This window comes from Monodelphis domestica, chromosome 5 (genome assembly GCF_027887165.1).
Source record: "Monodelphis domestica isolate mMonDom1 chromosome 5, mMonDom1.pri, whole genome shotgun sequence".
In the NCBI taxonomy this organism is placed as follows: domain Eukaryota; kingdom Metazoa; phylum Chordata; class Mammalia; order Didelphimorphia; family Didelphidae; genus Monodelphis; species Monodelphis domestica.
This window is the reverse complement of record NC_077231.1, coordinates 138168784-138182167: the sequence shown is the minus strand read 5'-3', so window position 1 is coordinate 138182167 and position 13384 is coordinate 138168784. Positions and strand designations below refer to the sequence as shown.

General features: G+C 31.7%; 1 protein-coding gene across 2 annotated transcripts in view; it reads left to right on the top strand.

Annotated features, from left to right (window-relative positions):
• Positions 1 to 13384, top strand: part of ITPR2 (inositol 1,4,5-trisphosphate receptor type 2) — a 561528-nt gene that overhangs the window by 378213 nt on the left and 169931 nt on the right. For both annotated transcript variants that reach the window (XM_001363065.4, XM_056799421.1), the window contains 3 exons: positions 10095 to 10278; positions 10990 to 11246; positions 12014 to 12214. In XM_001363065.4, the coding sequence (XP_001363102.1) occupies positions 10095 to 10278; positions 10990 to 11246; positions 12014 to 12214 (642 nt within the window). The remainder of the gene's footprint in view (positions 1 to 10094; positions 10279 to 10989; positions 11247 to 12013; positions 12215 to 13384) is intronic.

Below are 13384 nucleotides of genomic sequence, written 5' to 3'. Positions count from 1 at the left end.
TTAGTAAATTTTTTTTTGGTGAATTGAATTGTTGAACTGCTTGTATTTGGCTTAGAGCTTTAAGAGAAAAAAGAAAGTTCTATAATAGTTCTCTCCTTCTTAGAATTATAATAGATTCAGAGTTGAAATGAACTTTAGAAATCATGTAATTCAACCCTCTAATTATATAAATAAGAAAACCAAAATACAAGGAAGTTTGATGACTTGCCCAAGGTTTCTAAGAACTAGTGGTGCTGAGTATAATTTTTCAGAGTCAAAATTTGAACCCACAGCTTTTGCTTTCAGATATAGGACTTTGTCCACTACATTAAGCTATCTTCCATTATTCATAATGTGTCAAGCTCCAAGGTCATATTCATGATGTAGTTAAATACAGACCTTGAATTTATTTTATCAAATTAAGAGCATTTTGATGAATTGAGCCATGGGTTAGGAGGAAGAGAACCTGGGTTCAAATCTTGCTGATGCTTTCAACTTGTATAGTCTTGTAATAAATCATTTAACCTTTCTGAAGCTGTTTCCTTGTTGTTAAAATTAATGGAGTCAACTAGATGACCTTTAAAAACTTTTCCAACTATAAATCTAAATGTATGAACCTAATTCCATCTCTTAATCATATTATTTAAAATTTCTTGTTTCCATTGTACTTTAGACTGTTGTGTCACTAGTTCACAAGATTATGGATTTAGAGCCAGAAGGAAATATCAGATGATCTGACTTCTCATTTTACCGATGATTAAAAGTGCACAAAGGTCAGACCTAAAGTCTCATAGGCAAATATGTGTCAGAAACCTCATATTTGAATAGAGGTCCTTGGATTCCAAATCTATTACTCTTACATGATGATGAATTATTCTGGAGAGAGGCTAACTTTTGTTGCTATAGCTATTCAGTAATGCTACATCTGGCCATTGCTTTGGAGAAAGTGAAGGTCAATAATGACTGCAATATATCATTGCTTCTTAATTAAAAATAACCTTTTTCAAATAATTGGTGCTGAAACACCAAGTAAAGTTTGATCTATGAAAGTAAGGGAGTTACAAACCAAGTCTTTTGGGTTGAAAATAGTCTAGTTACCAACTTTATTATTTCATGTATTCATTCTGATTCTTTCCAAAGGCATTTCATAAGCAAAAACTAGACCTTTAGGGTGGTTTTCTAGTTGATTTTTTCAGGGGGCAAAAAAAAAAATCTCTGATAAGTCCTAGATAGGAACATTTCTTTTTGGCATTTCTTGATCTTTAGGGATCTGTTAGATTCCCATAGGCTTGAGGCAATGGATTTTGAATTTTGTTTGAAAAAAAGCTTTTGATAAAATGTAACACCCAATTCTGTTAAAAAAAAACCCTACATAATATAGGAAGAAATTCATATTTAAACCAATAGCTACCATTATTTGTAAAAGAGATAAACTAAAATCCTTATTTAAGGGAAATAAGGATGTCCATTTTCATCACTTCTGTTTGACTTAGTGTTTGAAATGCTGGCCATGGCAATCATAGAAGAAATAGAAATGAAATTTACCATAGGTAAAAAAGAAAGTTAACATATTTTTTTCGCCAATGATGTGCACTTACACAACCCCAAAGGGTTAACAAAAATTAGCAATTAATAACTTTTGCAAATCGCACAATATAAATTAAACACAGAAATCACCAGCACTTCTATGTAATACCAAGAAATCTGGTAGGAAGAAAAAGAGAAATTCTATTTAAAATTAGTATAGATATGTATTTCTTTTAGAGTCTACCTTCCTAGATACAGATAAATATAACTAAAAATAATTGTATATAGAAGCAAATACATAACCAAATAATTGAAAAATATTAATTACTCATAATTTGGATGAATAGATATAATAAAATTGAGTATACAACCTAAATTAATTGACTTATCGAATGCCCTACCAATTAAATGACAAAAGTTTAGCTTAAAGAACTAGAAAAAAATAACAAAATTCATATAGAGGAAAAAAAGTCTAGAATCCCAAGAATAATAATGAAAAGAAAATGGGAATAAATGAGACCCAGCAGTGCCCCATTGGCAGAGTGGATAGAGTATTAGACCTGGAACTAGGAAGACAAGTTCAAATGTCGCCTCAGACTCTTCCTAGCTCTGTAATCCTGGACAAATAATTTAACCTATTTGTCTCTGTTTCCTCAACTCTAAAATGGTGTTGATAATAACATTTACCTTGCAGGGTTGTTGTATAATGACTGAAATAATTGTGGTATATAAATATGATGGGTAAATATCATGCAATAAGAAATGTAGAAATAGATCATTTTGAAAAGACAAAGACTTTAATGAACTAAATCACAATGAAGTAAGAGAATCAGGAGAACAATTTGTACTACTCACATCAGTATTATAAAAATGAATAATTTTGATGACTTTTATCAACATATAAATAATGAAATGAGCAGAACAAGAGCAATTTATATAACATAAGCCTAGTAAAGTTTTTGAAAGCTGTAAGACTTATGATTGTTCTTGATTCTAGAATACTGATGATCTAAAAAACTGATGATGAAATACTATTTATTATAGAGAGGTGCTAGAATGGGACATATACACACACTTGTATATATAACCAATGAGGGAATTAATTTTGCTTGACTATCGATTTTCTTTTTGTTTTCAATGAAGAGGAGTACCTGCTTCAGATCTGAAATGTTACATTTACTTACAGATGAGGTCACTATTATTAATTTTACTTAACTTTTATTTTTGTTACAAGAGATCTCTCACAGTAAGATTCTATAAAATACACAAAACTTTTTTTTTTTACAAATTCTATACATTTTTATAATATAAAACAAATCAGATCATTTAAAATATAAAAAAGTTAGAAAAACTGCCATGTACCTCAGAAGAGCTGAATTTACTTTGCTGAGAATTGTCAATACTAAATTCTAATCTCATTTACATTTTTCCATGATACCTTTTAAATGATTTAATTAAGCATTTATTTAGCTCTTACAGTGTACAGCATATTAAGTTATGATGTGGGGATACATACATTGAAATGAAATGCTTCTTTCCTTCAAGGAGATTACATTTTATTAGAGATGATAAAGTAGGAACATCAATTGTTGTTAGGTAATTTGAGGAGGGGGTATTATATCAGCAACTGGAATGACTTGGAAGCTTTTGGGAATCTTGAGGAAAGAGAAAGGTTCTGAGCAGCTAGTGGTGATAAGAGATAAAATTCTAGACATAAAGAGCAGGTATACAAAGATACTTGCTAACTTGTCTGGAATATAGAGTGCATGAAGAGGATCAGGGGAATGATATACACTGCATCTGGTAAAAGTGATTAGAACTGAATTATGGAGAGGTTGAAGAGTTTGTCTTTTATCCCAGTAGAGGTAGCCATTGAGACTTAAGAATAAGAAAGTGGCATGGTTAGAACTTTACTCCAGAAAGATGATTTTGGTGTGGATAATGGATTGGAGAGAGGAGACACTAGAAGATTCATTGAGAGGCTATTAAAATAGTCTAGGTGAGAAGCAATGAGAGCCTGTCAGAATAGTGATAATATAAATGAAGGCCAATGTGAGAGGTCCTGTGGAAGTAGAATTGACAAAACTTGGCAACTGATTATATTTAGGAAATTAGGAAGAATATGAAGAGAGGGTATTGTGGTATAGAGGGAAAAGCATAGGATTTAAAAATTTTAATTAGGACACTTTGCTGATTCAACACAGGGCTAGGCCACTTTCTATTTGTGTGATGCTGGGCAAGTTACCTAATCTCTGTTGCCCTTGGTTTCTTTTCCTATAAAGTGAAGGAGACATATAGGTGATATTTAAGATTTCTCTCAATTCTTACTCTATAATATAGTATCTTATGACGCGATGTCCCTGTTAAAATTAAAATTATGGTATGCTGTAGAATATCCTTTAAAGAAAAAAACCATAACATGATGGAAGTATTTTTTTTTGTCAGAAAAAATGGTTTAAAAAATAGAACACCTGCTTTCTAAGGACTAGCCTAAGTAAGTAAGAAGAGGCTCATTTTTAGCAGGATGGCTACAAGACAAATGTAGCTAATATCAATCTTTTTCTAATGGTCTTTTGAAATAAACCAACCAAGCCCCACCCTACTTGAAGAGACTGAGAACACCTTGCTGTGGGTAAAAAAAGGAGGAAAAGCATATATGCTTTAGTAATGGAGGATCTAGAGATTATGGAGGAAATCTTGAGAAAGACTAAAGTAGAAATGCAAAAGAGACTGAAAAGATAGAAAAGTCCAAAATCCAAAAGTTTTTCATTTGGGATACATGGACTCAGAAAGGAACTCTTTTACCCCCCCCCCCACCCCATTTACATATAAAGGCTATTTTAAAATAAATTTTTAAAATTTTGAATTAAAGTTCTTTTTCTCTCTTCCTCTCACCCCTTCTTTAGATGGTATCTAATCTCATAAAGATTTTATATGCTCAACCATGTAAAATAGTTTTCCATATTAATCATTTTGTGGAAAGAAACTCACCTCCCCAACCCCACGCCCCACCAAAAGGAGCAAGTAAAATGTATCATATTTTAGTCTATATTCAGATTCCATCAGTTTTTTCCTTTGGAGGTGAATGGTATTTTTCATCATGAATCTCTGGGATTGTCTTGATTCATTTTATTGCTGAGAATAATTAGGTCATTTACAGTTATTCATCATACGATATTGCTGTTCATACATACAACGTTCTCTTAGTTCTGCTGACTTCACTTTTTATCAGTTCATTTAAGTCTTTCAAGGTTTTTCTGAAATCATCCTGCTTGTCATTTTTTATGGTACAGTAGTATTCCATTATAATCATATTTTAGAATTTGTTCAGCCATTATCCAAAGATTTATATACCTTCAGTTTCCAGTTCTTTGCTACACAAAAGAGCTGCTATTAATATTTTTGTATGAATACATCCTAATTTCTTTTTTTTTAAATCTCTTTGGGATACAGACCTAGAACTGGTATTGCTGGATCAAATGGTATGGCAGTTTTTAAACCTCACAAAGGCTCTCTTAATAGATTTTGTGGAGTTTGGGAACTTGCATGGGAAACATTTCATTTTAATTCCAGACTGTGAAAGGGACACAAAATGAAACAGTGATACAAATAAAAGATAAAAAGTGGCTCTAAAAAATTAAACATGTTGCGTGGCGAATAGAGAGCTAATTATGCTATATGTATGGCCTGGGTTGAAGTCTCACTTCTTATACATATTGACTGTGTGACCTTGAGCAATTCACTTAACTTCTTATTTCCCCTGGTTACTCTTTCTGACTATAAATTACAGGACAAATACTCATTTCAGTGATATTGGCAATTTCCACTCTAGGGATTCCCTAAACAAATGAAATTCAAAAAAGAAAACTAAAAACAGAGGGAAAATATTAGTAAAAAAATTTTAAACACCTCAGTCAGAGTTAAAACCCCTAATGAAAAAAGATAATTCTGTGGACTCCTCAGACATATCTGAAATTGTCCCAAATATAAATAAAACTTTAAAAAGCACATGGAATGGAAATTATGACACAAGTCAACAGACTCAAAACAGAACAAATAAAGACAAACTGTTCTTTGTAGAAAACTTAGAAGATATTTATGATTAATATTTTCTCTAGAGTAGTAGACAATGCCAGATTTGGAACTCAAAAATATAGAATTGGTAGAAAATTTGGCAAAAAAATGAGGAAAAGATAACTTAGTAAGAACATATGCATTCTATACTAGCCAAAGAGAATTACCTTGAAATGAAAAGTCAGGATGAATGGACTCAAGCATTGTTGGCTTCCAAAAGCATGATAGATTTGAAAACTTGAATTCTCCAGCTAATAATAGAAGAAAACTTTCCAGAATCTTTTAATAACAGACAAAAAAATATTGATTGGTTGAATCGATAGAGTGCTGCCAGGAAATAGACATGTATTTGGGTGCACATTCACACATGTACACACATGAAATGCCATGACATTTAGTAGTTAGATTTCAGCTTTTCAATACCAAACAACAAATTTTGTAAGCATATAGGAGAAAAGAGAAAGGATTCCAGTTATAAAGAAATAACAGTTTATATAACTTGAATTGTAGTCATGCTAAAACAGAGAATAGAATAGAATAGGATGTTCAAAATAAAAGTTGCTGAAAGTACAGTCCAAAATTGAATATGTTTCAGAGTTCAGCCTTTAACTTGGGTTAAATTCTTTGATCATGACAACTTATGAAACTGGTTCTGCTCCCCATCCCCAGTGGTCCTTATCTTATGCTTCTACAATGATGGATCTAGAATGACTAAAAGGGGTGCAGAGAGGCAGTTTTCAGATAATTTCAGATAATTTTCTTGGTGTTCTAAATGTAACATTTTTAGCCAATGACCAGCAAATGGACATACTACTAGAAGAACTAAGTCTGGAACTAAGTCAAAGTCTTGAAATATTATTAACAAGTCTCAAAAACAGAAGGAAATGATAGCTAAGTAGAATGATATCTTATATGTTTTAATGAGAGAAAGAAATGAAATAACTTAGAGAGTAGTTTTAATTGGGTATCCTTAGGTGAAAAGAAAACTAATTTCGAGGGGCATTTGGTCATCTCATAATGAAGCTATAATAATTTATAATAACTGCAGTTATTGTGCCTATATTCATTGTAGAGGAGGAAGAGGTAGAGAAATCCTTTGAAGAATTTCCTAAGACTGACTAAAAATCATCTCCATATATACATTAATACTTGGTTACTTCAATACAAAGGTAAGAAGACATGAAGATAGTGAAAAATACATGAGAAAATATTTATCAGGAATAAAGAATTAGAGAAGCTAAAGAGTTAATAGTCCTCACAGAAACCTTACCCATAGGGATCATGAATATTTTCTTCAAGTTAAAAACAAACAAACATAAGTTTTGAATATGGCAAACACCAAAATAGGTCATATTTTAATCAACAAGAAATCACTTCTTACTGGTAAGAGAATCATCCTTGAATCAGCTATCTCTGTGCAGTTATACTACCACTTTTTTAGAGCAAGGATCAAAATTAATAACAAGCTGAAAGAAAGATTAAATATGAGAAAAAGATGTAGAATATAATTAAAAACAAAACCCAACCTGATTGTTAAAGTTACTTATGACAAAAATATGATATAGATTGAGGAAAGAGTAGAAATACCAATTATAATTATTTCGCAAAATTTAACTGCTACAAATCAATTGCCATAACTAGAAAATTAAAAAACCTAAAAACTGTCCTAGTGAGCATACTTACTTCCCAAGATGAATGACATGAATGTCTAGGAGAATGTTGATTTCAAACATAAACTTGTTAATAAAATCTTACTGGAAGATTCCAAGCAATATTGCCTCATAAAACAAAGAGAAACAGTGAAGAGTAAAACAAGTTTAAAGAAAACTTGGCAAGAGGCCCAACTATGCAAAGTCATCCTGAGGGCATTTAAAAAAAGAAACTAAGAGAATGTTAAAAAACATGAGTGATAGAAAAGAATTGCAAGATTTTTGCCACCAAGTTCAGTAACAGTGTAGTTCTAGATATGCTTGCAGAGGAGATAAAATGGTCACTGAAGAGTTGGGGAAAAGAGCTGAAATAGACCAGTTGTATAGAATAGAGATCTATATTAATGGTGACATAAATGTGAGGATACTGAAAGTTTAAATTCTCAAGTTATCCAAAGGAGGGGATACCAATGATGTGAAAAAAATCTCAGGCATTACTGCCCCCAAAAGGTAACCAAGAAAACATCACTTACTATGTATTATATACCTAGTTGCTTCATTTCCTTTATGTGTGTATCAGGATTTTATTCTATATTCCATATATAGTAAGTATAAAATTTCACACTATTTAATGGGGATAAGACCACTTATCTTGTAGGGTTTTTTTCTTTCCCACATGTAGCAATCTCATAGATAAACATGTAGATATGTGACAAGGGAAGAGTAGTACCTCTCAGTGACAAAATACACTGAACAAATATACAAATATATAACAAATATATTCTATTTGACTCCTCATTTTATTAATTCTCTTACATTAGGTTCAAAAGAAATTAAGGGGTTTGTTCTACTTTTTTCTTAGAAATTACTAAAAACATGCAGTTTCTTGAATTAATCAATTCCAAGCCCCTGCCCTTACAAAAATTAGAGAAAATTATTTCCCATAAGTCTTCCCAGGATCATAGATTAAGTTGGAAGGGACACATAGAGATCATAGATTTTTTACCCTCATTTTACAGATAAAGAAACTTAATTTCAGGCTTGTGATTTCTCCAAGATCAGGTAGTGAGTAAAGCTGGACAAAAGTTTCTTGCTATTCATCCCTTCCCTCTTGGCTCTTACACCTTAGGTCTTTTCAGTCTCATAGAGTTAGAGAAAAAACAAAGCTGAACTGTACTTGTAGATAACTTTTGTGTGCCATTGGATGGGGCAGACGTGATTTGTCTAAAAGTCATACAGTTTCTTCTGAATTCAAGTTCTCAAGTCCTTTAACATGTTTCCTTTATATAATAGCTGCTTCTTTCTATAGGCTGAGCATATGTTTTTCTCCCCTATCTTTTGTCAGATGTTAAAAGGTCAGAGGAAACATTCAATGATTAGATTAGATAGATGTTCTGCAATTTCTTCAATATTTTGATCATTTTTCTTAAACAATGCATCAAAATTTATATGCCTCATAAAGAGATTAATTAGAATCTCTCTGACACTGCTCACCATAAAGCAAAGTTAGGTTTGAAGTTCATCAATTACTATTCATCAATTTCTACACTCTGAGCCCTGTCTCATCCTCAGTCTTTCTTAAGAACCTGGGGCCTCCTTGGACTACCCCTACATTTCTCAATCTGTAAAATCCCTCTGGAAGGTTCCCACTATAAACGTATACTCTCTCTGGTGAATTCCTCCTGAAGCTCTATTTTCTAGAGGGGCCTAAGCTGGCTTTCATCTCCATAACAGCCCTACTCTTCTTGGCTTTCAGATTTCAGAACCATTTCCCTGTCATGTACTTTCATTCTCCCCCACATAGTTATTCCTCATTAGAATGGAAGCTCCTTGAGGTCAGATACTATCCTTTTTTTTTTTGCTTATATTTGTATCCCCAACATTTAGCCAAATGCCTGACACAAAATAATTGTATTGCAATGCAATTTTATTTTAGTACAATGTTCAATAACTTACTTCCATCCAAGAGTTTATTGTTTTTGAGATACTAATACTACTCTATTCATTGAACTTGTTTCCCCCAGGCACACTGTTCTTTGCCACTTGTGTGCTTTACGCTCTTATAATCCTTCTGTCTGGATTGTTAGCCTTGCTCTTCCCTGGATGAATTTTTGTTCTTTCTTTAAAGGCCCATTCAGAAGTCTCCTCCTCAGGAAGCTTTCTTAATTCTACCTGTCAGTCATGACTTTTTCCCATCTTAGACTTCATAAAACAAAAACAAAAAACAAACAAAAAACCCCCTTTCATTCACCATTCATGAATTATTGTGTGCTGTAGTTGTCTTTATAATTCCCTGTCCCCTTAAACTATATGTTTCATATGAGGACAGAGACTGTCTTATCAAAAATTTATATTTTTCCTAACATCAGACCTTTGAAAGAACCTTTTGATAAAGAAGAATCATTTATACATATATCCCAGAGTTGGCACAATAGTAAGTCTTCAGTGTGTAATAAATACTTAACAAATTGCTTTTTGGTCAAGATAATGAGGAAAACGTAATGATGCATTTTATAGAGTGTGAATCACATTAATTGTGTGTAATTTTGTATGATATTCTTGTTAATCTTTTGATTACAATGTATGACTATAAATAAAAAAGGTGAAAAAGAAAACTTTAACTATATGCTATTAGTAATAATATAATTATTAGCAACATAATTGGATGAAAATTAGATAACAATACAATATATATTTAGCAAGTAGATGCAAAACATTAGTAGTAGTCATACTGACAACATGTTACTTTGTAATACAATCATTGCCAGTATTTGATATATGCAATCTTCTCTGCAATGTGTTTGTTATAAGTATAAAACATTAAGTATTTCTCATAAAGTATATATGTACATTTTTTTCTGTCAGTATTCATCTTACCAGCAACTGCATGAACAAAAAAAATCTGAAAAGTTCTTTAAAGTCTTATATGATCATATGAAGGCTGCTCAGAAAGAGATACGATCAACTGTGACGGTGAATACTATAGACTTAGGCAGCAAGAAGAAGGATGATGATAATGATCTGATAGCAACAAGTCCAAGAATGAGAGGTAAAGACGGATTTAATTAATATATATGTATATATATATACATATATATATCTGGGCAGTAGGAAATAATTGGATTTAAGGTAGGGAAGGTGTGAGAACTTTTGGGTTGCTTATTCATCTTCCATATCTTGGTTGTATGTTTGTAGTGGAATCATTATACTCCTGAAATATATTCTTGAATAGTTTTGTGGAGCTAAATTTGAGGAAAGAAGACATCATTATAAATGCTGGAGATAGGAACATTCCATAACATTTTGAAATATAAATAATACATGCCATATAATTTTAAAAATCAGTTCAAATTTAAACATTCTATTAATAAAACCAGTTATGAAATTCAGATTTTCTAATTTTTGGGAAAAGTGATTATAATTTTCTATACTGTGCTAAAATGGTTTTTGTTATTTGAGTAAGTATGGAGGAAGGAAACTTAAAACCAAAAACAATCCACATTTTGAAGTTTGCCACATTTTATGAAAAAAATACATGTCCAATAACATATATAACATTTTTTGGGAATAATATTGAGCCCTTTTCAACTTGGAGAACCTATAGCTTATAATGATGTTGTGTCCCAATTAAATTTTAATTGATTGTTATTTTATAAGACTTGGATGCCATGATAATTTCCTTTTCTTAATATGTTTTTCTGTTTTCAATATGCAAGGGGAAATTATCCTAGTAAGAATAAAAGAATTATTTTGTTTCCAGTAAGAGATCCATCTTTGCATTTAAAAGAGGGAATGAAAGGGCAGTTAACAGAAGCATCTTCAGCAACATCCAAAGCATACTGTGTTTATAGAAGAGAAATGGATCCAGAAATAGATATCATGTGCACAGGAACAGATGCCGGAAATACAGATGAAAAATCTGCTGATGAAGTAACAATGAGTCCTACTATTGCAATCATGCAACCAATTCTGAGATTTCTTCAACTTCTTTGTGAGAATCACAACCGAGAACTACAGGTATGATGTTCTGTGATATGAACCAATAAATAGATTGTATTTTACTTTTGAGATCTTAGACTAGACTATACATCTTTTAGTAATGTGTGAATAAAAACCATAAAGTTGTCTAAATGTTGTGTCAAGAAGAGAGAGAAAGCTTTCATAATAAGTCAATGTGAATGGTCTCCCTATATGTGAAGATGAAGAGAAGGAAGCTAAAATTTTTTTTTTATGCATTACTATAAATAGCCATCTATAGGGCCTTTCATTTTCTTTAATTTGGATAAGAACTAATTAAGATATACAATATTTTAGAATTTGAAATATTTTGGTGGAACCCAAAAATTCAGGCTGAGGAAAATCTGGAAGTATTTAATATCCTTTGTGATAAAAAGGGGTCAGGGAAATTTCAGAGCAAAATAAATGAAATTAAACTTAATTTTGTACCAGAAAGATGCTATGTAATAAAAATTTCTGATAATATGTAATTTCTTATTTAACATTTTAAAGGGGAAAATATTGTCAGCACTGACATTTTCTCATGGAATCTACACCAAAATATTGTTGGGAAATTCTGGCTTAGAAATGTCTCTTTTAAACTACCTTCTCTGTAAATTTTGGAAATTATGACATTTAGAAATATTTAATATAAAAGAATTAATAAAATTAAGTAACATTTGAGGGAAAACCTTGTAGATATCTAATATACTGAAACAAATGGAATATGGAGAAATGAAAATGTTTATAGTGATTCTTTTTACTTATTTGTATTACTTTGATTTCAGAACTTCTTGAGGAATCAAAACAACAAAACAAATTATAACCTTGTTTGTGAGACTCTTCAGTTCTTAGACTGCATCTGTGGAAGTACAACTGGTGGGTTGGGTCTGTTAGGGTTGTATATCAATGAGAGGAATGTAGCTCTAGTAAACCAGACCCTGGAGAGTTTAACTGAATATTGCCAAGGACCGTGCCATGAAAATCAGGTAACTATAAAACACAACCTTGAGCTTAAAAGAATTTATGGACTGACTTATGAACTTAAGTAGCAAGTTATTGAAAGAATCAGTTATTTGTATTTAGCAGTTTAATCAGACTTTCCCCCTTTCTATTGGAATATATTGAATTATAGACAAATGGATCCTTTGTCATAATATTTTTCAATTTTACTTTAAAGGAAAATTACCATAAATCAGTGTTAGGAAAAAAGTCAGTCTTTTGGAAGAAGCAAAGTTTCTTTATCTTTCTTTGCTTTTATTTTTTATGGTTCTTTTTTAAAAATTTGAACAGGTTGTCTTTGGCTCCTTAAATTAGACATTTTGGGTATCCTACAGCGTTCTTCCAAGGCAAACTTTAGCCTCTTTTCCAAAATGACTGGCCCTGATTCAGGTCTCTAGTCAGCTATCAAGGATTCATGGTAAGAGTACAGAAGGTGCACTCGGGGGAAGGAAAGAAAAGTAGATAGAGTGATCTCATGGCACCTGGGCATGTACCCAGAGACTTCAAGATGCACTTAAGCATTTTAGAGTTACAATAACCAATGTAGAACTCTGAAATATGGTCTTGGACCAAAAATATCTTTCAAAGACTTTTCATAGGTTATTATGAAAACCTACAATTATGCAAACATTAATGTTTGAAATAAATAAATGAAAAGCTTTTTTATTATGAAAAGATTTTAATATATCAACCATTATTGAATATATACTGGGTAAAATCTTTATGATATATATGATGTATGATATCTATGTGTGCATCTGTGTGTGTGTGTGTGCGTGTGTATGTAGTACATGTATATGACTCTCAAAAGAAGTCTGGGAATTTTGCTTGTCATTATACTCTTTTAAATTTGAGTTTCTGATACTACTAACCCCAAACCCAAATTTCCCAAATTAAAACCTAAAGCAAAAACCATAAGAATACTATGTATTTTAAATTTAACAAAAACTTTACAGTGAAGATCTGCATGGTATTATAGGTTCCTTTATATGATAGACCATTTAATATGCACACACACACTTTTTCTCCCCACCCCTTTTTCTTTCTTTGTTTCTCCCTCTCCCTCCCTCTCTCCCTGTCTGTCTGTCTGTCTGTCTGTCTCTGTTTCTCTCAATATATAATCCCTAACATAGCAACAGCTATAGTATTTATCATAT